This window comes from Phoca vitulina, unplaced genomic scaffold, assembly GCF_004348235.1.
Source record: "Phoca vitulina isolate PV1807 unplaced genomic scaffold, GSC_HSeal_1.0 scaffold12, whole genome shotgun sequence".
Taxonomy (NCBI): domain Eukaryota; kingdom Metazoa; phylum Chordata; class Mammalia; order Carnivora; family Phocidae; genus Phoca; species Phoca vitulina.
Window position 1 is genome coordinate 46,969,036 of NW_022589715.1, and position 27,519 is coordinate 46,996,554.

Consider the following 27,519-nt stretch of genomic DNA (forward strand, 5'->3'; position numbering starts at 1 on the left):
TGCGCGCGCGCAGGGGGAGCCCAGGGAGCACGGAGAGCTGCTAAAGAATGGGGCGCAGTGGGCATCGTACGCCTCACCCATGATGCTGCCTTCAGGAACAAGACCCAGGGTTTCCAGGTCTTCTGAATGCCCAAGAAATGCTCCAGATGCATTTTCATGTTAGATCTAATTTTTAAATGTTGCCAACTAATTCAATTAAAAAAAAAAAATGGTAGCTTGGCTGAAAGGGTCACACAATCTCCAGTTTGTGATTTCTACTCTAGTAAAGTTACTTCCATCTTTTAGGGGAAAAGAAAATCAAGACTCATTTGCTTTTTAAGCACAAATGATTCACTTCATGGCATTTAAAAATGGGGAGCCACTTGGTTCCTGGCCGTTCACTGGTCCAAAGGAGAGGGTTATGGGAGCATGGTGGTCTCTGTTGCTGGCGTGCAGAGCTCAGGAGCCACCCAAGCCTCAGGTGGTGGCCTCAAATGTCTCCTCTCCAAAATCTGGTCAATTGCCTTTTGTCTAAACCACTTCTGAGGGAAAGCTGCTTTACTCCTGAGGCGGTCTGTACAAACATATTTTTTAAAAAGGACCAACTCCCTCAGAGTACCAGGCATTCCGAATGAACCACCACAACTGAGTTCTGTCAAATCAGCTGTTGGATGAAATTCAACGATTTCCACTCTCTCCTTGTCCCCTCATTATTGTTTGCGAGACTATAAAAAATACACATTTTTACAAATTCCATTTGAAGAGTTACTTTGGAAACACTTACTAGCTAACACCAACCTCCTCCCTCACACCCAGAAAATACTTCAGTGCTCTGAGGAGTCCGGCCAGCTACAATGTGTATGAATCAGTGGTCTACAAGGGGCCTACAGACCTGGCCCTCTGGAGGTCCATTACAGGGAAGGGCGGGTATCCCCGCTATAAAGAGGTTGTTACCAAACCTTGTACACTTGCTACAGTGCTTTTTAAACAAAACTTCACAGCAACTATCTGAAAGTTGGGTTCAGCTGGAAGGCAGTGCCGACTGGAAACCCACAGAACTTTGAAAGGAGACCCCAAGACACAACTCCCTGGCGTCCTCTGCTTAACACGGTCAAGTGGGAGAACTTGTCACGGTGGTTTTCAAAGCTGCTCTACCTCTAAATTCTACAACTCGATTATTATTTTTTTTTAATTTAAATTCAATTAATTAACATATAATGTATTATTGGTTTCAGAGGTAGAGGTCAGTGACTCATTAGTCTTATATAACACCCAGTGCTCAACTACATCACGTGCCCTCCTTAATGTGCATCATCCAGTTACAGCTCAATTATTTTAAAATGTGAAGTATTTCAAGCAAGCCTCTTAACCTGGGTTCTTACTCCTAAAGCAGGAGTGGCAAGTTTATTCCGAAGGGCCAGATAGTACATATTCAGGTTTTGTGGGCTCTAGGGTCTCTGCTACGATGGTTCCACTCTGGGTTGTGGCTCAAAAGCAGCTATAGACAAGACAGAATTGCACCAATACGTCTGTGTTCCAGGAAAACTTTATGTATGCACACTGACACTTGAACTTCATATAATGTTCATGTGTCACGAAACCTTCTTCTTCAACCATACGAAGAACAATGTAAAAACCATTCTTAGTTCAAGGGCTGCACAGAAAGAGGCAGGGGGCAGGATCTAGCCTGTGGGCCAGTTCGCCAAGCCCTGCACGAGGGAACAGACTTCAGGGCCTCCGTGAACCTCATAAAATACAAGTACAGGCTGTTGTGCGTATGGAAACATTTTCCTGGAGAGAGTTTACTGTATCGGATTCTTGAAGGGCTGGGATTCTTGATTGCTAAGACCCACAGATTTGAAAGTTTCCCATTGTACAAAGCCTGGATCTCTCCAAGGCATGATAACTCTGGGGAATCCACATAGAGGAGGAAGCCCTGAAAAGCATGCTCAGGACCTGAAATGTCCCCTTTGGCTTAAGTCCCTCGGACCATGGAGGTCCCCGGTATGGACATCCCCAATGGCGTATTCAGTGCTAGGCAGGAAGGCTGAGGCGACCCTATGAAAATGATTGGGGGAAGTCCCCTGGACTCAGACTATGTATCTGAGGCTCTTTCCAGAGGGTTCTTTTAAGACCAGGTGAAGCCATCTTTATCAAAGCTTTAACTCTTTATTCCTTTTAGGGAAGGAGGCGTTTCTGTGCAGCTCTGAAGGGTGGGTGCTTCTACCTGCTCAAACCCTCCCAGCCTGCCACCCTCCTGGGCCTGCCAAGGTCCAGACGTATGCACACCTTTGGCTGTGACTGTTTGACTCGAAAATTTGGTCACAAATGCATAATGTATACATTTCAGCCAAGAGTCATTTTGAGCCACGTGGTTAGGGATAAGTCCTCATCGTCGGTGTGGGGCACACAGGCGCTCGAGGACATTCGGTGTGGAGTTTATAAATGGCCTGGAGGTGCCTCTAAGTGCCCTGTGAATCTTGGCTCCCCGGTGAGGCGGGCAGCATCGTCTACCACTAGCAGTCCCTGGCTCAGGACTGGGACTTGCCAGCTTCCGGTTAATTACACGGATCCTGCAGAGTCCTCAGAGGATGGCAAGGCGCAATACCTTTGCTCAGAAGGTGAGCCCACCAACCTCTCAGATCAGAAATCAGAGTAAAGGAGGGTCCATTTCCCCCTTAAATGCTGTAAAGGACTTCTGAAACCATTCCTGAGGCCACAAGGCCTCCATGCTGCTACTAAAGAGAGGGTCAGTGGGGGAAGGAAATACCCCTTCCTGGGGAACCACCCTCAACCTAGGCTGGTCCCCCTCATATGCCTGGGCTGCCCCGTGCCTCTTTCCTGGGACTCCTCGGAACTAGGGCTAACTAGTGACACACTGGGCGTCTGTCTTGTACTCGTAGAGTTCGCACAGTGCTGGGCACACCTGTTTCTGCATGTGGAAACGTCATAAAGCTCACGGATGGAGGCTCTTCCAGGTGCTGGGTACTGCACTAAGGGCTTCACCCACCTGATTCATTCCTGCTCACCGCCCCCCAGGGGGGAAGCGGGCCCTGCCACGGCCCCCACTAGAGAGACTGTGTAACAGCTTGCCCAAGGCGCAGCCAAGGACTGAATTCAGGTGTTCTGGCCTCAAGGCCCATGTCCGGACATGGGCCATCCTGCCTCCTGCTGAGAGGCATCAGTGTGTTTGTGCAAGAGCCTGGCACAGGCACCCAGTTCACTGGCTTCCACCAATAGTCTTGTTGCTGTGTTACAAACCAACCAACCAACCAACCAACCCCTGCATTCTTCCCTGTATCCCTCACAGTCCATGAGATCACCATCCCTGCTATGCTTTTTGGGGTCACTTCTTAGACATTAGGAGTGAAGAGGGGCAGAACCCTTCAAAATGTTTTATTATGCCCAACAGCAAGAAATACATTTTGTATATAACCTAGTACACATCCCTTCGTCCCACCAGCCCCAGAAAAGGTTCAGCAAGCTGTACTTTACCTGCATTGCATTCTGTGCTCTAGCCTGATCTTCTTATTCTGTTCTGTTCTATTCTACCTGACCTGACCCGACCCCACCCTACCCTATCCTATTCTTCATTAATTTTTTTTTTTCTTCACCTGACTCATTGAATGGATTTTTACAACCCACTGCTGGGGAGATCCTGAAGTAGGGTCACGGGGCACCCAGTAGGGGTGTGAGGGACTGACAACGCACAGAAAGCCCAGCGTGGATATCCAGGAATAAACAGCCTTAGGAGGAGAGAGCGCCCTGCGTGCCGCGGCTCGCCCAAGGCCTGAGCGCCCGAGCTGGGCTCTGCAGCGAGCTGGCCCCACGCGGTGGGATGTGTAGCAGCAGGACCCACGCCTCCAGCTGAAAGTGGGCAGGCCCACGGCGGCAAAGCTGGCCCCACTCCGCCTCTCACCGTGGGGCCCTTTTGCACGTAGCATCTACTTCTCAAAGCCGGGTCATTGTTGACAGCCGTTGGGTTTAGTTAATTCTAGGGATACCTTTTTAGTGCCCAAAGAAGCTTTTCTACCTGGTCCTGGCATAAGCCCTGTTCCTCCACTCACCTATCCCACTCCCCCCCTCCCCAATTTATGAAAATGTTCTAGATAGAAATCAGTTCTCTTGGCCGGGATTTATTATTGCTCTGCCTGCTGGCTTTGAAACGGGAACTGTAAACACTCTAATACATGCCTCTCAAGTCAAGATGAGGTCACCACCTCTCTTACCATTCAACAATTTCAGGTTTCTTAATGCAGGATCTTATCACCCCAAATTCCCGGGCATGAACTGGAATAGCTCTTGGGCCATAAAAGGTGAGAAGAGATTTTGGAGATGGAGCTAAGAGAGAAATATTCTCTGGAAAAACAATGCAGATCGACAGGATTCATTCATTCACTCACCCCACGCATATATACTGAGTACTTTCTACGTGCCAGGAGTTATGCTGAGCATCCAGCTGCACATGGAACAGATGAAAATCCCTCCCCTAACAAATTAACCGGAGGTAGCTCATTGTCGGTACTAGAGGATGGACACATAGGGATTCTCTTTACTTCTATACGTGTCTGAAATTTTCCATGGTAAAAAGTTAAAAATACAATTCTCAAATCTCTAACACATGATGCTGGGTGAGAGAAGTCAGACACAGAAGAGCCCATACTACATGGCTCCATATATATATATGAAACTCTAGGAGAGACAAATCTACTCTCTGGTGACAGAAAGCAGATCAGGGACTGCCTGGGGCATAGGGTACCTGGGAACTGTTTGGGCTAGTGATATTCTATATATTCACTGTGCTGGTGGTAACATGGGTTCACCCATTTGTGCGAACGCATCAAAATGCACGCTTTACATGGGCAGATTTTATTCTATGTAAATTTTATTATAATAAAGTTGATTTCAAAGAACCTCTAAGCCCTGCCCTCATGGGGCTAGAAGACATTTTAGGGATTACCTAAGTCCCTCATGTTACCAGAAGGGAGCAGAGAAATTCAGTGACTTGCTCCGAGTCTCACAGATACAAACAACAGGGACCAGCACCTGTCCAGCGTTTTCCTCTTAGCTCATTGCCTCTGGTACACAGTGAGGGCTCAATTCTGGAATCTCACATTTCAAGGGGACTGTATTCTGAATCATTTACTGGAACACCCACATCCCAGGTGCCCAGGCCCTATAGCCTGAATCTGCCCTGCCTCCCCAGGAAGACCACCAGTTCTGTGGCTTCCAAACACCGGCTGAGATGCCGGGAGGAGGGGAGGAGGAGTCTGGCCGAAGCCCCAAGTCAAGGTCTGCTTTATTTCCCGAGTCATCACAGATGATAAGCCCCGCCACAGGCTTATCTTCCCATCTCTCTACTTCAGGCAAGTATTGTATCTCACTGCCCTGGCCATTCTCGACCTTCTTCCACACCTAGCAGGGCTCACACACCTGAAATACTCCACTGACATTCAAGCTCTACGTTCCAAGAAACCCCCTTTGGGGGTGGAGTGGGTCCCAGAAGGAAGAAGCCAGGGTCTGAGTGCTGAAGGCCTCCTCACTCTGAAAAGACTGAGGTACATTGTGGAACCACAATGATGTGCCATGTACCCAACGTGTGTCTGTCAAATCCCAGAATCCTAGAATAACACTTGCGTGTCAAGTTTAGGCCAAGTCCAATTCCATTACCATCCTGTCCCCCGCCACAAACAGTGGGGGGTAAACAGGGCACCAATCCCCCTGAGGCAGAGCTCTTTCCCAAGAGCTTCTTTTCTCCAGGAGAGCCAGCTGGGCCCCTGGGGATTCAAGGTCCTGGCCTTGGAGGCTGGTGTGGGTGGGGACACTGTCAGCATGCACGGTTTCCCTTGGTGCCTGTACCCTTCAAAGAGCAAATGCTAGCTGGAGGCCTGGAGGCCTTGAGCCCCTCCACAGGGGAGGTTTGAGTTTCCTTCTGCTTTTACTTCGATGCCCAGTCTCCAGCCTCTGACCACTGGCCCTCCCCTCCAGGCTGCCAGATGCCCCGTTACCCTCCTCTGCAAGAGAGGGGCAGGAGGGCACTGCCTTCTACGAGACCGCAGGTGGGAAGGGGCTCGCGAGGCCCACAGAGGCCCTGCTCACTGGCCCGTCCGCAGGGGCCTCTCTTCTGCATACCACCTCTCCTCCCTGTCCTCTAACCTCAAGAGGCAAACCCCGAAACTCCCTCCCCAAGTCCTGGATTTGACACTATGCTGGTAGTCTCCTCCTACTGCCCGAACTCCTCAAACGGTAACATTAAGGGGATGGTAGGGGATTCTTTTCTTCCTATGTCAACCAATCTTCCCCTCTGTGGCTTCCCAGAGGGCACGAAGTACATGCTCGCTAAATTCCTGCTGAAAATCGCGGATTTGCAGCCTGCCATCCCCCCGCCGCCCCCCTCCCAGCCCCCATCCCTTCCCCAGTGGTAGCCGTCTCTCCCTAACGCTTTCTGGCTTTCTCTGCCAAGATCCAGCTCCTCTGGAGAACCTTCCCCCCTTCAGTCACACATAGCCCTGTAGGTCCCATGCTCCCTGGTAGGTTGTGTGTTTCCTCCCATGCCAGTGGAGCGGGGAGGAGATTAAATTCAATATATGCTAGTGTGATGAACCCACGAAGGCAAATCCCAACCTAACAGCTGTGAAGTCATAAATGAAAACTTGGGAACTTATAGACATGCCCAGCCCAGCCCAGGGCTCCAATTCCTCCCCTGGGGTGATGGGTGGGGCACCAATGTGATGTGTAGGTCGAGCCATAGGAATGCTCCTGCAGACACAGTTCTCAGACCGAGAGATCCCTCGTGCAGAGTCAAAGACACCCTGCCGAGGCTGTTTAGCTTAGAAATCCTTGGGAGCCTGACGTGCTCACAGGGCCACGGCCACGGGGTCTCAGGGTCCTGCTGACAGACTGCCGCGGCTTTAGGGCTGGGCGGCTCGGCTGTGCTCAGCAACAAGCCCAACGAGAAAGAAGGCAGGAGGGGTAAGGCGCTGGCCAGCTCACACAGTAACAGGGGGCCAGACCCTGGGGGGAAACTTGGGGTTCCCCGAAGGGCATTAGAATGGCTAGGGGTGAGTCTCTTGGCTCCCTGTGTGCCGCGCCCCTCCCCAGCCCATCCCAGACCAGGGGCAGGGCCAGAATTAAACCCCAGAAGTTTCTCGGCCAGGCCTCAGATGCCCCTCTGCCCTGCGATGGCAGCATCCCTGACCACATGGTGTCATCCCTCACCTGAACCCCTGGCCTCCCCGGGAACCGTGCCAGGTCCAGGTCCAGGTCCAGCCCCCTTGGTGAGACCCCCAGGGTTTCCAGCACTGTCCGCATCAGCACCGTCCCGGCACTTGCTACATCCCAAGGACTGTGTTGCCCGCCTCACACAATTTGCTTTGCACGCCCCCTCGCCCTTCAGCATAGTCGGTATTACTATCCCCACGCTCTGGATCGGCAGCCTGAGGCTCGGAGAGATGAGACGACTCTCCCAAGATCCTGCAGCCCTAACGGGGACCTGGCTACACCGGATTCCGCAGCCTGGCCTCCAACACCGCACGGCCTCCTGCCTTCCTTAGCTCTTGGTTCCTCATCTTGGGATGAGAGGGAGAAGGAGGGGCTTTATCAGGCTTGGGGGGGCAGTGTGAATGGAGAGAGGAACTAAAACTCCTAGAGAGCCACAGCTTTGTCTAATCCTGTGAATAATTTTATGAGTGGCTATTTTTAATCCCCACGTTACGGATAAGGAGGTGGGGCTCAAGGAGGCCAGAGGTCTGGGGGAAGTGAATTCCCAGGCTTCCATGGCTATCTGTGACAGCACTTTTATTCCAACGCAAGCCTCCCTGTGCTCAGAGCCGGCATCTGTCTGCTGTGCCGTGTCCCTACCTGGGCAAACAGCCAGAAACAGGTTCCTGGACATGTCCCATGCCCACCGGGCCCGGACCAGTGTCCTGGCTCTTTGTGGGACCTTGCAGCCTCTTGGAGGCTCAGGGCTCTCACTCTGGCACGGACACAGTCCAGGGGGCTGTCCTAACTGACGTCTGTAGGAACTGGCCGGGCCCCGTTCCTGCTCTGCCAGGTGGACGAGGACAGCCTTTAACGGTCTTCATGGTGCACACTATCAGGTGGTCCTCGCGCAGGGGGGCTAGCTTTAGGGCAGGGCTCCTCCCTCAGGCTGTGAAGTCGGTGAGGTTGTGAGGGTCTCAAGCCCACTTCCCAGTTTTCTCTCAGCACAGCCCGCTCATGCAGGAGCATGCAGGAAGGGCCTCCCTTGAGGGTCCCGCCATGCAGTGTGGATGGCTGGATGGAAACGGATCATGAGGTTGGAAGGGCCTCCATGTCAGCGGGCCTGAGGGCTCACCTACCTGGACAGACTCCCCATTCTGGAGGCCTTACCTTAAAGAGGGGCATTCACACTGAAGCAAACTTGAAAAGAGAGAACACGTACACAAAGAGAAGTTTACTTGGCCGGCATTTCCCTCATTGCCCTTGGCTTTCACTGAGGAGAGCTACGTTTCTGGGGAGGCAGAGCTCTCCCCCCTCTGCTGGCTTCCCCCGATGCCAGCACCGGAGCCCTGGCAGCCATCGTCTCAGAGCCCAGTGCTTTTTGGGCAAAGGAGGGACACACGGGAGAGAAGCCCGGAGCCCGGAGTGCCTCCAAGACCCGCACGATCAGATGCTGCTGTCCGAGCACACCAAACACATCACTTCTGCCCGCTACGGCCCCCCGAGGCGGGGAGCCCACTAGGAATGCAAAAGCGGACCGTGCTACATTTACGGGCTCCTGGGTGATGCCGCCACCTCGGAACGGAATCCCCAGTGGGACGCGCAAACGGATTCTACGCTGGGAGATTTTCCCCAGCACCAGAGGTCTGGGCTCCCGCCTCACTGGCTTCTCGGTTCCCCCACCCGCCCGCTGCTGGGGGTGGGGTGGGGGGCCTGCCGCCCACCCTGTGTGCCCCTGCTCTGACGCAGGCCACCTCCAGATGCAGGTGAGCACACGATGGCACAAAGTCTTTGGTCTGGCGTTGATGGCACATCGCTTGTGCAAAGTCGGAATCCGTGGGTGGCGAGGGGGCCGACAGGAGGAATATAAAAGGGAAAGGGAAGGAGGGAGAGTATACAAGAATGCTGGCAGGATGAATGAGAGGAAATCTCCCCACTGAAGCAGGGGCCACTGCAAAATGTCCTGCAGTGGGGGTGAGTGCAAAGGGGGCGTAAATGCAAAGGCGGGCCACCCCGTCGGACTGACAGCTGGTGAGGCAGGGCAGGGGTTAGTCAGGGAGGCTCAGGCGCCAGGGAGCAGAAATCTCAGCCTAGCAAACATCTCAAGAAGGTAAAGGCCTGGAGGGAAGAGCAGCCACTCAAGGTACACCAGGGAACTGGACCAGAGGCCAGAAGCCAGAGGCCAACTACAAATCTGGACAATCTTGCTGGTCAGATCTTCGGAGGGGCGAGGCTTCCTACAGAGAGGATGGAAACCAGGCCCGGGAACTTGCTGTATTGTCAGCCCCTGTGGGGGTGATCGAGACACCCCAGGCTTCAGCTGAGCCAGCCTGGGCAGCGTGCAGGTGGGCTTGCTTTCCCACCGCAGGCTCTGCCGTGGAGGAGCTCCAACCGTGCCGCAGGACTGGGAAGAGTCAGGAGCTCCAGAAACTATAGCACTATGTCTTGGCTCTTCTTAAGCCTGGACTGGATGACATGACTTCGCCCAGCCTCACCTCCAGCACCTCCCACCAGACAAAACCAATTCCCTCCTGAATCAGACAGGCAGGACCCTGCCCAAGTCCTTAGACTCTGTATGTCCAGCGAATTCAGCAGGGTCGTCGCTCTCCAGCTGTTTTCTCGGGGGGGGGGGTGGCATTTTGGTGTGATGTCAACAGGACACAGGTAGGGAGCAAATGGAGCGAGCCCAAGATGAAGGAGCCCCAGAGTTCCCTCAGGGCCCCAGGTCTTTGACTGAATGCCCTGGGGGTTTTTAGCACGATGAGACTGGGGGCGGGGGGGGGGGGGTGGTCTGTGCATCTGGTTCCACTGCCTTCTAAAGCACACGCCCCATGTCTTCTTGAGCCCACCCCCAAATCGCAAGGCTGGTGATGTTGCTCACATACTTGTCCTCTCCTTTCTCAAGGAGTCTGTCCCTAAGATCCAAGAACCTCCCCCATGGCTTACAACCCACTATCCTGTCCACATCTTCCCAATGCCAGGCTCCAAACCCGCTTTCCTTCCTCCCTCTGTCAAAACCTTTCCTTCCCAGCTCGCCTCAAAAGGCATCTGATGTTCCCTAAAACTATGGGACACCTTCAGCCCAAGGACAGCCTGTCTTGTGATGGAACCCTTGCCCTGTAAACAGGGGTCAACTTCTGGGGGACATACTTTAGCCCCCCATGTCTCTCCAGTGACCTCTCATGGGTTGTACCTGTTCTGCCTGTGCGTACCTGGCCCTGTGTATGAAGGGTAGCCATCCCCACTGCTGGTATCCGAGACAGTGGGTACTCGTACCCCAGGGTTAATCCTGAGTTAGTAAGAGGTGGGCAGTGGTTTATAAAAACCTTGCGTGAGTTCCACAGGGGTCCTGTGAGGCTTTCAGTATGTTCTTCACTGTGGTGGGCTTTAATTCAACTTAAAATTCATTTCTGCCGTATACAAGCCCATGGAGGATGCAAGGTGGTACCATCAACATTCTTCAGAAAAGAGCTTTCAACTTAGGGACAGACTCGGGACATCTTTCCCACCTGCTAATGAGATGTAGACTGGTCTTTTCTTTCCCATTTTGATACTTCTCCAGAGAGAAATCTCTAGGATATAAATGCGGTCAGATACTTAAATAACTTGAACACAACTTTAAAGACCTGTAGCTGAGAACTCTGTAAGGATCAACAGTATTCGGCTCGAAATGTGCCTAGAAACGTCTCTTGCAAGATGCAAGTTTCCCTTCTTATCCTTCCTTCAGATGTTCCAACTCTCTCTTCCAAATGGAATTCAAACCAGCCGGATAAATGCCCTTCCCCCGACCCCCAACAGTGTCCAGGATAACTCTGGAGGTCTGGGGGGTCGAGTAGGAACATGCACAGAAGGTGATGTGTGAAGCAAGGATGAAATCAGTCTTTGGGAATGCAGATTCAGGTGGACATCGTTGGGAGCTCCTGGATGGCCCCTGTCCTTACTCTTTGCCATCCTCCCAGGGGATGGGCACACCCCAGGAAGCCTAGAGCCCCTGAACAAAGCAAGCAAGCAGAGTCCTGCCCTCTGGTTCCAGGCTGGGGGCTTGCAAGAGGCCCAAGGGAGGGAAGCATGGGTCCCTTGTGACTCTGGGTGGAGATGGAGTCCCACCTGGCCTCCAGGTGAGTTTGACCCCCTCATGCAGGGATGTACTTCTACTGCTGGTTCGCCGGGCACCCACCCTGGTCCACAGGAGCACCTGCACTCCCAGTAGCCATCCCTGTCTGTCCCAGCCGGCTGAGGCCTGCCCACTGCCCACCAATGGATTGGGTCATGGGTTGGCTTCCTGAGTCTCTCTTTCCCTTTCCTCCCTTCCTCCATGTCTGGCTCCTTCTCCATCCTGCAGGCCCACAGAAACCTCACAGTAGTTCTTCACGCCCTTCTCTCACTCTGGGGAAGCCAGCTACAGCTCAAAGGGTCACTTCTCTTAGGTTTGCCCTTTCATTGGCTCAGAGTTCAGACATAGCATGGCAGCCCGGTGAGGAATCCCTGGTATTGCTAGGCCTTGGGGAAGGGCTTCTAGAGACAGGAGCTTCACGGGGCCCCTGAAATCTCAAAGCACTCTCCTCTGCTGGATTTGAGTATTGTTCTGCCATCTGTTCACCCCAAAGAGAGACTCTTCTCCATGAATCCATACTTTAAAACTTCTTTGGGCCTTTTATTGTCAAGATCTTCTCTAATTCCCTGCTTCCCTGTGGCTTCTCAGCACACCCCAGACCCACTCTCCCCCCTTTACACCCCCAGGCTTGCCCTGTCCTCTGGCCCCATGCCCCCAGGAGGGGCTGCCCCTCTAGTCCAGCCCGGCCCTCTGCAAGCCTAGCTTTGAGTCATGTAACTCATTTTGCAGACCTCCACTGGCTGATTGGTCCCATTGGTCGGGCCTGGATTTGCTACTTAGCCCTACTTCCCACTTTGCTTTGGGTTAATTACCTTAGACTAAACCCACACTAACATTGGACCCTCATATCTGAGTCTTTAGTTTTCCCCTCCTTCTCCACCTGACCTCTGGTTTCCTACTTCGCCTCACTTTTTCCAGGACACGGTTAAACTTGTCCTTGAAGACTACTCACAGAGACCCTCCGGGTGAAGGGGTGGGGGCAGCCTTGGAGCAGGCCGTCATGTGCAGTGTGCCCTGCCCAGAGCCGCAGTAGGCCCCAGAGCCGAGGGGGAGACAGATGGGCAGGGGCGGAGGTGATGTTACCAAAGAGAGAAGGTGAACTTAAATCTAGCCTGTGCCAAGCTGTGTGCCAGCCAGCAAAACTCATCAAAACCGAAGGAGGAAGCAAATGAGGAACGGTGACCCGACCAAGCATCCAGGGCCAGTCAACCTTCCATGTTCTAATCTGGCCGAGGCGTGCACCATGCCTTCAGCTGAGAGTTGCCTCCTCCTTGGGACATTTCTGAGAATCCCAGCACTATCCGTAATCGCTCCCCAGAAAACCTCCTGGAATAGAATGGAATTCCTCATGGAGGATTCACAAAGCAGAGGAGGGTCTTTCCTGTACTTGGAAGTGAGGGAGGACCGCCTGACAGAATGTGGGGTGGCTGAGGGTTGACTGGATGACTTCGGGTTTTTTCCCGCCCAGGACCCCAGCCCCACCGCTCTGGGGCTCCTGCCCTGTAATTTCCTCATGTTACATATTCCCTGTGCTCCCAGTGGACTAGCCCAGCTGGCGCCCCAATTTTCAGCCTGGATGATTGCCTCATTGGGCGACACGCCAACAGACTTAAGATATGCCCCCTGAACAGGCAGGCACACACACTTGAAGGACGGCACTGCCAACCCTCTCGCCTCCAGCAGGAGGTCACGGCCAGCACATGGCCTCTGCCCTCTGATTCCTCTTTCCAGCCGCCGAGCTTCAACAACACTTTACTGCAGCCCCCGGGACAGGCATCACCGCCACGGGCCTGAGAAGCTGCACGGAGGTGTGGGCTGGGGCTGGAGAGGGCTTGGCATGGACGGCGCAGCCGAGCAGGTGCGGGAGCTCTCCACAGACCGCCTCTCACAGGCTCGGCCCCCAGGCTCGGCGCAGCACGGCCCTCCCCTGTTGGGCCCCGGGCCTTACCTTCGCACTCTGCGCTAGGGCCACATCCTGACTCTGACTGTGGCTCTTACTGAATGGGTTCCTTTAAGTTGACTCAGTTATAAAGCAGACCCGTTCATTTATAAAGAGACCGTGTATCTCTACCATATGCAGAATGTAGCATTTGTGAAAGCCATAGATGGATCTCTGTTAAAATTAAAAAGTCTTCTTCTGTGTCCCATGTAAACCACCATCTTGGATACGGCTCTAGGTTATGTATTTTTGACAGTAAACTCTTAGGGCCTTGGAAGGCTCTTTCGGCGGTGGGCGGGGGGCGGGGGGTGCTGGCTACCACCTGCCCTTGTCATTTGGGCTGTGAGAGTGCCCCAGACCACTCTGTCTACGCGCCCAGGCCCGACCCACGTGTGGAATGAGCTCCGGGCCCTACTTACAATTCGAGGTTTGAAGGGCGGCTTGATCTTCTTCTGCTCCAGGAGTACCCAGTCGATCTCCTTGAAGAACGGGTGCTGCTTGATGGCGTCCTCACCGTTCTGGGCCGCCACACAGCCCAGGCGCTTGTGTGGGTTTTTGGTCATGAACTGTGGGAAGGAGGACAGGACGGAATTAGTGACAAAGACCTGGCAGGGACAGGCTTCGAGGGAAAGATGGAAGCCAGGAGGGCAAGGTCTTCAGCACCCTCTCCCAAGCCTGTTTCCTGCACTTCTGGGGGCTCTGCCCCCCAGGGTCCTCTTTCAATCTTGTCTAGAACTTACTATGTGTCAGCGCCATTCTAAACATAGCAAACATTAACTCATTTCATCCAAATGCGAGCCTCTGAGGTCTATTATTGTCCCTATTTTATAAGTGAGGTAGTTGAGGCACAGAGAGGTTAATTAACTCGGCCAAGGTCAAACAGCCAACAAAGTACCATGCTGGGAGTAGGAGCTTGGGCTGTTACTAACTCCCTGATTCTCTTCAGATTCTCGAGTCTTCTCATCAGAGAGACTAGGGTCTGATAAATTCATTTACACTGAGGTCCTTGCTGAGGGAAGGAAAGAGGAACAGATATTCATGCTAAGGTAAATTATCAAAGGCACCTCCTGCTTCTCCTTTTCCTGGCCCTGGGGCCCTCTTTTTTTTTTTTTTAATTTGAATTTGTAATCTCTAGCATACAATACCCATGTAGATCAACTGATAAAAAAAAAAAAACAAGAAAAGGAAAAGCTTATGGTTTCTCAATGTTTGTCTGTAAAAACCACATTGATATGTTTTATATTTGTTGGCTGACGTCTTGTGAGAAGAACCTCTGGCTTGGGGGCATCTTCCCGAGATGTAAAAATCTGTAGCCCTCATATTTCCCCACACACCCAGGTGAGCTTATTCCTATTAAGTGAGTCAGTTCTGATGGCAACTAATCTGAGTAGATGTGTACCAAATAACCTTGAAAAAAAAAAATCCACTGATAGGTGGAAATATTTCTGATAGCCACCCAAAATAGAGGCAGGGGTGTGTATGTGTGCGTTTGTGCTAGAGATGACAGTTACATTTCACAGGGTGAAGGCTGAGCGTCTGTATTTAAATGAAGGAATTTAAGAGGACCAACCATAATCCAAAGGAAGAACTCTATACTGATACAATTTCAGGCTTCATTAGCAAGGGAGATTTTTCTTGGGCAGGGAGCGTCTCCTACTGACACTTGCCTGGTGCTCCTGAAGCCAAAGCACGTGGACACACCGCTGGGAGAGCGACAGGTAAGAGAGTGAAGGGGTGGTGGGCAGATCCGAGGTAGAATGGTACCAACGCACACTTCACCTTCGTAAATCTAGAAGTCAGCAGAGGCTACCCTGCTTCAACACTCTTGATTCCTACTGCCCGCAGGATAAAGTCCATAGACTTTGGCACACAGAAACTTCTCAGTCTGAACCAGTCTACCTTGGCTGGCCTTTAGTATCCTTTATTCCCCTGGCTGAATGCCCCTGTCCAGTCCCTACGTACCCTCTAAGAACCAGTCAAAATGCTGCCTCCTCTGTGAAGCCTCCCCAGATTCCCTGCTGTGTAGGTACCTGGGACCTCATGTTTCTTGTTTATTTAAATTATAATTTGCCTAAACTTCTCTTTCCCTTGGTGAGCTCTAGGATATAGGAATCAGTCCTATCTTCTCAGTACCTGGTTCAGTGCCTGGCTTCTATTGTGCACTCAGAACATTTAAATGACTCAGTGCGGGGCTGAATGCTGGGCCTCAGAGCACAGTGCTGAGGAAGGAAGGCACTAAGACCAGCACTTACTGTTGCACAGGTTTGGCACTGCATAACTCTATGATGTAAATGATCTTCTCTAGGGTTCTGCACCACTTTCATGTAGGTAGCAGCCCTCAGAGACACAGCTCAGTGGCCAGAGTCATGGAAAACCTGGCCTGGCCCGAGAATCAAGGGACAATGTGAGGAAGTAAAGTGTTCCAAGGCCAAGGGAGTAAAGACTCGTCCTTACTTCCTTAGCTCTTCCTGCCCTTCCACTTCTGGGAGAGGAAGTATCAGGGCTACTGATAAACATACAGGTTTTAACATCTCAGGAAGCTGCTCCTGAGTCAGAAGCTCTTCTCGCAGGGAAGATGCCTTCTCCCAGAGACTTTGCCCTCACCAACCAGCCGACACAGGCATGATCTCTAGCTTCTGAATCTCTGTAGGTCGAAGTTTCTCAACCTCTGTGCTAATGACATTTTGCACTGGATACTTTGTTGTGGGAATTGTCCTGGGCATTGTAGGATGTTTAGCAATGTCCCTGGGCTCCACCCACTAGATGCCAGCAGCAGCCCCCCTCCCAGTTGTGGTGGCGAAAGCATCTCCAGACATTGCCAAATATCTCCTGGGGCAGGGGTGGGAGGGCAAAAATCACACCTTGTTGAGAAACACTGCTCTGGGTCATCCAAAAATGAAAGGGCCTCGCTGGGGTGCTGGCAGGGGGCTCATCGGTTTGTGGGGCTGGCGTTCAGGGCCCCGGGCAAGCGAGCAGCTCTGCTGGGCTGGTGTTCTGGCCCCTTCGGGTGCTGCCTGCGGGTTTCTCCTTAGCCGGCACCTGACACAGCACCTCGTGCATACTTGATGCTCACTGCTTTGCACGAGATGAATGAATATACATTCTCTATTTGCTTCTCAGCTGTGACTATGTGTGGATGTATTTTTTTATTTATTTTTGCCTGCTGGACGATGGCTGTTATACTCGCCAATGCTTACTTGGCACGAGGCGTGATGCCCCACACATGGGAAACCCTCAAAAAACAGCCGGTTGTTGAATTATTGATGGGGAGGGGGAGGGAGACAAAGGGAAATGGATGAGGTGAGGGAAAGAAGGAAGGGGAAGAAAGCAAGAGCCGCAGGAGAGAACAGCATGCTCTGATGTGGCACTTTCCAGAATGTGGCACGTGTGCGCCCAGACACCGACAGAACGATGTGAGGTCTTTTTGCCATTTTCCTATGATGATCGATGTTACTTATTTACGGTAAATGATACTGGTTTTCTGTTTATGACAGCGATATAAAATTTCTTGGTAAAAAACCTAGAATTAGGTAAATATCGGTAGTTGACTGAAGGAACAAGTAAATCGCAGTTGAGAAGGTACTTGGATACGGAAAACCTGGTGAATGTGATGTGCCAGGTACTGAACTCTGCCGCACTCTAATGGGCGACAGAAGCCAGGACTGGAAGTCAAAGTTCTTAGGCTGTCACCTCGGTCCCGCCTCAACCCAGCAGGTCAACTGCTCTGCTTACCTTCCCTGCACCCCGCCTTCCACAGCTTTCCAAGGCGGACAGGGAACTTCACTTACTTGCCCTCATCTGAGTGGCTTACGTCGCAGAAACAGCCGTGCTGGGCAAGTGCTAAGCATCTCACATGTGCGGGATTATCTGCAGGGCTGGGGACCATCTCTCTATCATGTCTGAATCCAGCACGGCTGCACAGGTCTTGAGCGGGCACTTCTTTTCTCATCAGCTCTTCAGCCACAGAGATGCTGTCATGGACACAGGTGCACAGTGACCACCTCCCTCCTGCCCATCACAGGCTCCAGTGGAAGGAGATAGGCTTGGGTGGCAGGGGAGGAGGCAGGGTCCAAGGCCTGGCGTACACGTGGCAGAAATGACGCCGGCACAGTCTGGGTTGGTTGTGCTCCCTGTGGAACTCAGGAGCATACAGACACGCGCAGAGCTCCCTCTCAAGAGACACAAACGTGTCCCAGTCCCACAGAAAGCAATTCGTGCCTCAACTCCCCGCTGTGACTGCCTGCAAGGCCTCTCATTCGGCAGCAGAGGTGGGACGGCAGAGAGGAGGGGAGGAAGGGAGAGAGGAGTCCTCAGGAACCACGAAGGGATGACAGGGACAGAGGGCGAAGAGGGCGAAGAGGGCGAGAGGTCAGGGGAGCAGCGGCGTGGGGGAGGGCAAGGACTCACAGCTTTCAGGATGCTGACGGCCTCCTTGCTGAGCCAGACCGGGTAGAGCACGTCATCGTGGAGGATGGACTCGAACAGGTCGTCCTCATTGTCGGCCTCGAAGGGGGGCTGCCCAGCCATCATCTCGTACATCAGCACCCCCAGGGCCCACCAGTCCACAGAGGGGCCGTACTCCAACTCCTGCAGGATCTGTTGGGGAAGCGGGCAAGGTCAGGGACCGCCACGGACGCCTGCCCACAGCCTCCCTGTGCTGTGGGAACTGCATCTTCATTTCCAGCTTGCTCCTCGGCACAGCGGAGCCCTGGCTCATAAAACTGAGGTTCGGAAATCAGCAAATTGAGGGAAAACTGAGTTTGGGAGGCACTATGCTGGGGCCTAACTATCAACTGTCCAAAGTCAACACCGACAGTCTGTCCTCCCGTGGGAATAAATCGCTGTCTCTTTGTTTCAGCAGATGAAGTTCCTGACTTGCACTTAGGACCATATAAAAATACATGCGTGTTTTTGACACGAAAATCAGGGTCAGAGGAGCAAGACGCAGGCTAAGAGAGACACGAGCAAGCTGTAAGTGACTGAGAGCAAAAGAGGACCCTCTCACACTGAGTGGGAAGGTGAGCAGAATCTCAGTCTTCTTTAAATTGTGACAATGTTGAATTTGCCTGAGCCCTATGTTTTTGGAAAAGAAACTATAGTCAATAAATCTCCCCATCCTTTTGTGTTCTAACCACAAAGGATGCCTATGCTTTTGGATATTCCAGGAAAAGACCCACCTCCAATGTTCATCACGACTCCCACAAAACTCGTTGATGAATCCCTTGTGTACCTGCCTCCATAAGGCTCAGGCCCCTTCATTTTTTCTGCGGCATTCCTCACTAATGAGCAGAACCTTCTCCCTAGTGCGATAGCCCCAGTCAAGTCATCTCCTTGATTATCCAGTGTGCTTTGTCTTTGTCACGGGTCACTTTTCTTACCTACACTCTCAGTCTCTCTTGCTTCTTTTCTCACCGAAGGAGAAGTCAAATTCATTTATGCTAAATGCATGTGCGACACATGGCTACAGGATACTCTGTTGCCATCAGTTTCCTGCACAATGATGTGCGGGGACCGCAGTTTTACGAACTGAGTCATAATTTCAATGTCTGGGAGGAATGCTACCTGAAGAAGCTGCAGAACCTTCTGAAAAGCCAGTAATGGTCCCCAATCCTATTTTTTCTGGAGCCCTGGCCATGTGTTACAGTGGCTGAGACAGAAGACACCCCAGGGTGTTTCTATTCCATCCCAAGTTTGGGGCTATGTTTTTCCGGGTGATCTTGAGCCATTCACTTGACTTTCTCATCACATGAAGCTCAGATTCTCAGTTTAGCCTCCTAAGATTAGCTAACGTGGAAGATTTTGAAAGCATGTTGCAAACTACAAAACTCTATATAATCGCAAGTTGGTATGAAATCCAAGTTTTCTTCTGTTAGGTTTGGTCTCCACGTCTAGAGAGCATGCAGCAGGTCAAGGATATATGTTTGGCTCAGAGTAGAAATAAATGCTGAGCTGGCCCCACTGCTAAGGAAGGGTTTGTGAAGTGAGATCCCCATCCCATAATTATTTTCTCCTTTTGTCAGAGCCAGATTAGGCATGGTGCTGCCCACAAACACACAGATGAGATGGCCTCTCCGGGTTACTCTCAGCTCTGTAATTCTATGAAGAATTCCAAAAAGTGAAGGTGAGAGAGGACCAGCATGGCTGGGGTGCATGTAAAGGGGTGTCCATCCAGAACTTTACCCCAAATGGCAAAAGGCCATGCACAGTGACTTCAGCTTGCGGGACACCCCAGGCAGGTAACTTCTCAGGTAACCTGTTTGGAACGAGGCTCCAGCTCAGTTCTCAGATTTCAGGATGGCCAGGGAAGAGAAGGCTGAATGGGAGTGCTGGGGCTTTTGCTGGTCTCCTCAAAACACCATTCTAGAGACCACAGACTACAGGCTGCCTGGGATTAAGTAAAAAGACTTAGGTAGAGGGTGCCTGGGTGGCTCAGTTGGTTAAGCGTCTGCCTTCAGCCCAGGTCATGATCCCAGGGTCCTGGAATTGAGCCCCGAATCAGGCTCCCTGCTCAGCGGGGAGTCTGCTTGTCCCTCTGCCTGCTCATTCTCTCTCTCTCTCTCTCAAGTAAATAAATAAAATCCTTAAAAAAAAAAAAAGACTTAGGTGGAATTATTTTGAAAACAGTAAAAACACGCATGTTTTAGGAATCCTTTGAATTTAGAATGAAAAGAAATGTAAGCAAACACAGCCAACTTTGAGTTATTTGGGGCTGGCAATCTGTCTGGTGAGAACCTTTGGTCTCTTAGCCCAGTGGTCCACACACGGTATCGGAAAGGTCAGAGCTACAGGCTCTGCTGTCCTGAGAAGCCAGTAAATGCTGCTCGGTTCCAAAGTCAAAGCCAAAGTCAGTGGCTCCTTCAATCATGAAAGATCTAGCGCCCCACCCGGCTCACCATGGCACTGCTGATTTCAAGGGCATGGTTATCATGCATCTCCTCCAGAAAGCTCTCCCGAATTTCCCCAGCTTTTCTCGTCTCTTCTGACAGATCCTAAGACCCTTTCCTGTCCCTAAGAACTGCAGGCACTTTCCATATAAACCGTGATTTTAGTTATTTTTTCATGGTCAGTTGTTTCCCCTGGGCATCTCTAAGCCAGCAAGGGGAGGGGCTCTAGCATGCTTCTGAGCCCTCCACCGTGACCAGGCCAATTCCAGCGCTTGGGAGACTGGTGGCCATGTGTGCCCACCGTGTGTGTCTCGCTGGGTGCGCACCCTTCTCTCTGGGTTCAGACGGCTAGGAATGCTGGGGTGGCCACCCTCCAGCCTCTAGGAGGTGGCAGATCTGGGTCCTGTGCCTCCACAGGGTGGCGGGGAGGTGACCTCCAGGTGGCCTATGTGTGCTCAGACAGGATGGCTCTGCAGAAACCACAGAGCGGCCCTGCCCACCCTTCCCCAGGCCCACTCCAGAGCCTTCCCATTTTGGGCGGCCTCTTTCATAAAATTCCTTTGGGGCTGGGCCCTAATTTTCTGCTTCTTAACCGGCCTGTCAGCAACGGAGCAGTGAGAAGGGCAAGGCTTCACATGCCATGGGAGGGCATGGGTGTGGCGGCTACCCCCTCGAGTGGCTCAGAGCTGAGGTAGAAGGGCAAGGATCAGGCCCAGTGGTGCCAGTCATACCCAGGGCTGGCTGCCATTTCCTGGGCAGCAGGCGCTGGGCATGTGGAAAGGAGAAAGGGTGCAGCGGGGGCTAGCCCAGGGTGCATGGTAGGACGAGAAGTGTTGGGGAAGAGCTAGGACCTCATTAGGTATCTGTGGTTTCAGGGTTAACCAGGGGCCTCACAGCCCCTCCTATCTGAATAGAGGCTTATGGTTTCTCAAGAATTTCCATGCTCTAATCTCATTAGACTCTCAAAACAGCTTGATGAGGTAGGTAGGGCATGAAGTGCTCTTCCCATTTGAAAGATGAGGAAGCTGAGGGTCTAAAACACTTCTGTGACTTGGTCAAGGTCACATGGGGGCACCAGTGGTCCAGTCTAGCCTGGAATCTCAACTCTCAGGACTGTGCTTTTCCCACCCCCACCCCCCCACCCTCCAGACAAGTCGGCAACAGTGATGATAATGACCCAGTGCTCGCTGTGGGCCAGGTACTGTGCTAAATGCTTCGGAGGCATAATTTTATTTTATCTCCCCAATAGCCCTTGATAAAAGTAGCAATAGCTTTATTAGCTATAATTCGCCTACAGTAAGACCAGGATTGCTCGCCATTTTGCATGTAGTGGTGATTCTGCATTGTGGGCACAAGGAAGGAATGGGAAGGAAGAGTGTCTGTGCCTCATTATAAACAGAGAGATCAGCACTGTTCATTGTGACTCGCGTCAATGGACTGCCTGTCATGAAAGCTGTGTGGATGTTTTGTTCATCATAAAGTGACTGTTTGCCTTGGGCTGGGTCCTTAACTACTCTGCTGTCCTGTTAACCCTTTGACTCCTTACAGAGGACTGGAATCAGGCATTCTGTTGAGAAGGAATGAATGAGGAAGACGGTAAAAAAGCAGGTCCCAACTGAGGGCCCTCGCTTTTACCGATTTCTCCTTGAAGATTAAATTCCTAGTGTTCCTGCTAAGGAAGACTGATTGAAATCTCTGCTTTCAGATCTCTTAGAAGGTAAAGGTTCTAAAGGGAGCTCAACTATACTTACCATCCTCATGCCTCTCCTCGGGCCCCCCATGTCTTGTCTGGTCTGTGAAAAGTCTCTTAACTGTCCTTCCCGCACTCTCTGCCTTCTGTACCAGATTGCTGTTGTCTGTCTTCTTTCTGGGACAGGTCTGAGAGACCCAGACACTGTCCACCGGAAAACTCTCAGTGGGTCTACAGATCCTCTAGGATAAAGGCCACTTCCCTTGGTCCTCTTTCCTAATTTTATTCATTACTATGAGCATTAAGAACTCCTCTGTTCTACCTATACTATTTTCCTTCCCTGAATGAAGGCCAAGGATATTCTCATCCGTTCGTCTTTGCTCACATTGAGTGTCACAAGTTCAAATTCATTTGTTCATTCAAAAAACCATTACTAAGAGCCTGATCTGTGTGCGGGATCCTGGGAGTATTCAGAAAAGACACAGCGCCTGCCCTAAAGGATTCAGAGCCCAGGAATACTGAACCTCCTGTGCGGCCCTGCCCCCCACCCCAATCCCCTGGTTGTTTTCAGGAATGCTTCCTACACCTACCACCAAAGGAAATCCTGCTGATTCTCGACAACTCAGTTCATCTACTGGGTGTTCCAAGAAGCCTTCCCTTATCCCTGAGGATACCATCTTGTCTTTTATATCTATTTATTCTGCTTAATTAGCTGTTTACTTAGAGCCCACTGCCTCTACACCAGAAGCTCTTTTAGGAGAGTGAGGAGTGCTTAGTCAGTTCTTCATCCCCACATTGCTTTGTGTCTGGCAGGTGCTCAAACAATGCCAACTGAAAGGAAACGTAATCGGAATGCGCTAACGAACACCTACGCACCATGGGCAGTGCTTACGGGGGTGTTGGTATCTCCTTCCCATCTTACATGGTCAGAACCCTCAAGGCCATTTTTATTCAGCATCTATGATATCTGAATCATATCACACAAGGTATCTCTCAGCCTAGGCAAGACTGACTTGAGAAACTCAAGGCCAATAAGCACTTTATGATGAACAAAACATCCAAACAACTTCACGAAAGTCAGCCCGTCGGTCAGGTTCCCAATGAACATCTCTGATCTACATTTATAACAAGGCATGCTTTCCTCTTCCTGCTCGACCCTGTGGCCCGCCATGCAGAATCACCACTATGCTAGAAATGGCAAATAATTCCTGGTTTTACTGTAGGTACATTACAGCTAATGAAGCTAATTTCTTCCTTTATCGATGGCGCTCCTTTATTCTGGTTATTAAGAAGTGAAGATAATGATACAAGTCTACAAAGTCCTCCTGGTCCCAGTCCATTGGTAGTTCTGGACTGAGATGGAAGGGTAAGGCCCAGCGAGTCTCTGTCCTGGTGTGCGGAATGGCCCGTTTCTCACAGTTGGCCCATTATCTCCTCCATCACCACAACTTCCTTATGGAGAAATCAGTAAGCCTTCTACCCTTCCTCTTCTCCCTCCTCCCTTAGAATCTCTCCTGGTTTTCTAGTGCTTTCCCCCAGCACCACTAGGTGACCTCAGTGCAAGGGAACGGCACCCGCCTCAGCCCTGGCAGAAGAATGTGGCCCTCTGCGCACCATCTTACCTCGGGTGCAATGTAGTCAGGAGTTCCACAGAATGTGGTGGTTGTGACACCATTCAGAATCCCTTCCTTGCACATCCCAAAGTCGGCCAGCTTGCAGTGACCTTCTGCATCCAGAAGGATGTTGTCCAGTTTCAAATCCCTGCAAGATGGGCCACAGCCACACAATTAATGCTTCAGACATCCCAATAGGGTCTTCTTGAGTTGGGAGAGATGTGCACATCTCAGGGAAATCTGCTGGCAACCGACCTCAGTCCAGGGCTCTCGCCCACACTGCCCAAGCCCCAAAAGTGCCTCCATTCTCCCCAACATGAGGGAAGAGCTTCCATAACATCAGGGATATCTCAAGACTGCTGCGGTCTAATAAAATCAGTAGATACTTATTGAAGCCCTACTGTGTGCTGAAATCCATACGATATGAGAGGAAGAAGCAACTCCTCCCCCTTCCTTCGTGAGTTAATGGGGTCAGCTGGAGGGATGCATACTAACAGCAATGACTCGGCTAAAACCACGTAAGAATCAGACGCTACTTTACAGAACACTGACTATGTGAGCTCTTGTGTCGTGGGGGAGACCACTGCTGGCTGGTGCAGGCTGGGAGGGCAGCAGCACGAAGTGACTCTCAGGAGAAGCTTGGAGAGAGGGTTAGGTTTGGAGACAGCATGAAGGGAAAAGGGGGGAGGGAAGGGAAAGACCACACGGTGGGAGCCAAAGACAGTGAAGGGACCAGAGAATTGGGCCCTGGTGAATGGAGGGGCAAGACAGGCATGTTGAAACCAACCCCGAAAAGCCTAGAATGCAAGAGGAGTTTGAAATTCATGTGGGGGGGGTGCCTGGGTGGCTCAGTCATTAAGCGTCTGCCTTCGGCTCAGGTCATGATCCCAGGGTCCTGGGCTCGAGCCTCGCATCGGGCTCCCTACTCAGTGGGAAGCCTGCTTCTCCCTCTCCCACTCCCCTTGCTTGTGTTCCCTCTCTCTGTCAAATAAATAAATAAAATCTTAAAAAAAAAGAAAAAGAAATTCACGCGGAGGACGATGGGAGACCTGCCTGTGGGAGCATGACCTCTGTGCAAGATCAGTCTTCATAGGGCAAGCAGGCAAAGGGGGTAAGTGTCTGGGGACAGGAGGGAAGACACACTGGTGGCAACAACCAGGCCCTACAGAGCCCAGGCGGTTCTGGGCAGTGAGCGAGTACCACATGGGATGACGGGTGGGGGGGGAGGGGGGCGGTATATTGGCCTCAGCCAGAGCAGCTCTCTTGCTTTATAATTTGGGGTACCATGTAAGACCTTGTATAAAATTTGAAGTTCTGGGTAAGAATCCCCCTACTGACCAAATCTGCAAGTCCCACACCCGTCCCATAGAAGGACCCAGACTGTCAGAGGAAGGTCCCTGCCCTGGCCCTCCCTCAGCAGCCATGCTGGGCTGGGCTGGGCAGGTCTTGCAAAGAAGGCCCATTGCCCTGCACACAGAGCAAGAGGGGTCTTTCTCACAAGCCTGCTGGCGTCTGGACTTGAACTCCAGCCACCATCAGGAATCCAGGCCTGAGAGCAAAGGTGGGGCAGGAAGCACTTCAGGGCCTGCCTGCTTTGCACCCGCGGCCCTGTTTCCGCCTACAGCTGGGACTTCTTGAGAAAAGAGAAAGCTGATAAAATATGCTGTTCTAAGCAGATGCTTATGAACTACAGAAAGGACAGTGAGCCCAACCAAGCGGAGCCCCTGGGACCGGGCTCCCCGACCTCCCCCCCTGGCCACCGTGTGTGGTCAAGGCTCAGCTCCGGCCAGGGTGGGAGGGAAGGGAGAGGAACACGGACTTGGGCATGGGAGGCCTGGGTATTAATCCCTAGGGTGGCATGGCCCTGGTGAAGTCACCTTGCTGGTCTGTTACCTTGTCTATCAAATTGGGATGACACATTCCTGCCTGTCTGAAGGTTGAGATGAAGTGTGTGGAAGTAGCAGGCCTTTATAGTATTACACTCACTTCCTCCACGAGGAGCCGGAGTTAGAGGGAACCGGGGGTTCTGTCCGCCCACCTGCAAATGTGGGAGTCATTGAGAGGTGAACCTGTGTGCCCTGCTGAGTTACAGTCCCTTCATGCTCCCTAATCTAATGTGCGACCTTGCCCACACGCACGCACGATGATTACCATGGCAACACGTGTATTAGGAACAGCAACAACAAACGTGTGGAAAGCACCTCTGTGGTCTACAAACCACATTCATGCTCTGAACAACAGCGAGGGTTCAGAAGAGCATGCTTTGCTATGATCGTGGCAGCAGCAAGTAGATGGAAGCCGGAAGAAGGTAGGTGACTTCTGAAAGGTGACAAGGAGGTTGACTTCACCGGGATTTGAACTCGGTCCCCACCCTGCTCCAAAGGCTGGCGTTCCTGCCTCTGTGCACTACACTCCTTCACCTTCCTGCCTTCGCGTTGGTGGACTTCTTCCAACGCCAGCCCCCGACCCCAATTTGAGACAGGACCCACGTGCTACCTCTCAAAGCCCTCTCTTTTAAAGCCTTGTCAGAAGGGCGCCTTTCTGCTTTGTGTGGATGGAGTGGATTCGGAAGATTCCAAGCCAGCCTGAGCCTTGCCCATCTGAAAGTTCAACTCAGCCATTTCCTTCTGCTCAGGATTCCCACTCGGGGCAAGAGAAGCTGAAACGTCTTACCCCTCCCCATCTTCTGCTCTTTGCCTGCCCTTGCTCTGGCCCAGGTGCACACCGTCCCCTTGCTTCCTGCCCCCTCTTCTCCCTGAGGGAAGAAGCTGCCCCACACTGAAGGCCCAGGGGGCCCATGAGGGCCAAGCATGTTCTGCAGGCTGCCCCTCTGCTGTGGGGAAGAGAGGCCTCAGGCCAAAAAGCATGTCTTCACACAGTCCTGCCGCGGATGCCAGAAATCCTGCCACTACTCACCCCCTCAAATTTCCCCTCTGTCTGTATTTCTCTAACGCTCGGCCTCCCCACACAAAACCAAGTCCCAAAGAAGAGACAGTGACTTATGTTCCTTTCTTTGGTGACAGGGAAGATGAGTATAGCTGGAAAGTCCCCTGAGGGCCAGAAATGCCATGGTTAAAACTTTATTCCTCTGGGAGTCTTCAGTCTCATTAAAAAGAAAAATACCCCCACGGCTGGGACCAAACCCGTCTGGTGCGGGGCTTTCAGTGAGTTCCTGAGTGGGGGTTTCAGCGGAGGGGAGAGCCGAGGCTGCCTAGGGCCATGCTTGCTTAGGCAGAGGAAAAGAGAGAGGACATCCACCCTTCCCTACAAGGGGGTTAGGGGACAAGGGCTGCTGAAGGAGGGTGGAGTCCCTGAAATTCTGCTTGCTGCACAGCCGGCTGAGGGTGGTGGTCCCTCTTGGTTTTCCCTCCCTCCCCCTTAGCGGCACTGATGCCCCGGACTCCCAACTTTCGACTTCCTTTTCCTGCCCCAGGATCCCCCCACCTGCTGGCTTTTAGTGCTGCCTGTTCACGAGGGGTCTCCAAAGCCTCCCTGGGAAGGTCAGAGACTATCATTTCTCAGCCTTGCTGGGTCTGAGGCCCAGCTTGCAAGGACAGGGTGAGTGTGCTTTTCTCCTTCTTGGGTGCTCCCCTGGTGCTCAGGTCAGGGGCTGGGCACATAGTAGGTACTCATCAAACTTGTGGACTGACAGCTTTGCAAAGAGGGACTTCTGCCTAGATATTAATCCCCACCAGTCTTCAAATACAAGGACAGAGTACTTTTGAGGAGCGGGGACATTTTTTTAAGGAACGGGGTCGTTTATTTAATAGTGGAAAAAAATACAGCAAAATCCTTTCCCCTCTATGTGAGTCAATATAACCAGTTTTTACTTATTAAATTAATAGCTTCATTCAATTTTTTTCAATAGGTAATACCTTCATGTGTTCTAAAACCCAAAGTATAAAAGGACATACAGTAAAAATGCTCCCTCCTGCATCTGCTCTCCAGACATCACGTTTTCCCCCTATAGGCAACTGCATTTTATTTCTTGTGTATTGTCTGGGTCACACTTTCTGCATAAATAAGAACGTGTGATTATATATTCATGTCCCCGCTTTTAACCAACTGGGAGCTTACTATATGCAGTCTTTTGCTTAATA

At 51.9% G+C, this 27,519-nt stretch overlaps 1 protein-coding gene across 2 annotated transcripts in view; it reads right to left on the reverse strand.

Moving 5' to 3' along the window:
• The window catches only part of PRKCE (protein kinase C epsilon), a 482,371-nt gene that overhangs the window by 13,668 nt on the left and 441,184 nt on the right, over positions 1–27,519 (reverse strand). The window contains exons 12-15 of one of the 2 annotated variants that reach the window (XM_032411055.1): positions 23,429–23,567; positions 17,640–17,828; positions 13,652–13,798; positions 8,350–8,379 (exon numbers count right to left, since the gene is read on the reverse strand). In XM_032411055.1, the coding sequence (XP_032266946.1) occupies positions 8,365–8,379; positions 13,652–13,798; positions 17,640–17,828; positions 23,429–23,567 (490 nt within the window). In that variant the 3' untranslated portion in view covers positions 8,350–8,364. Of the gene's footprint in view, positions 1–8,349; positions 8,380–13,651; positions 13,799–17,639; positions 17,829–23,428; positions 23,568–27,519 lie in introns of those variants that run through there. The other variant, XM_032411054.1, reaches the window with a different exon arrangement.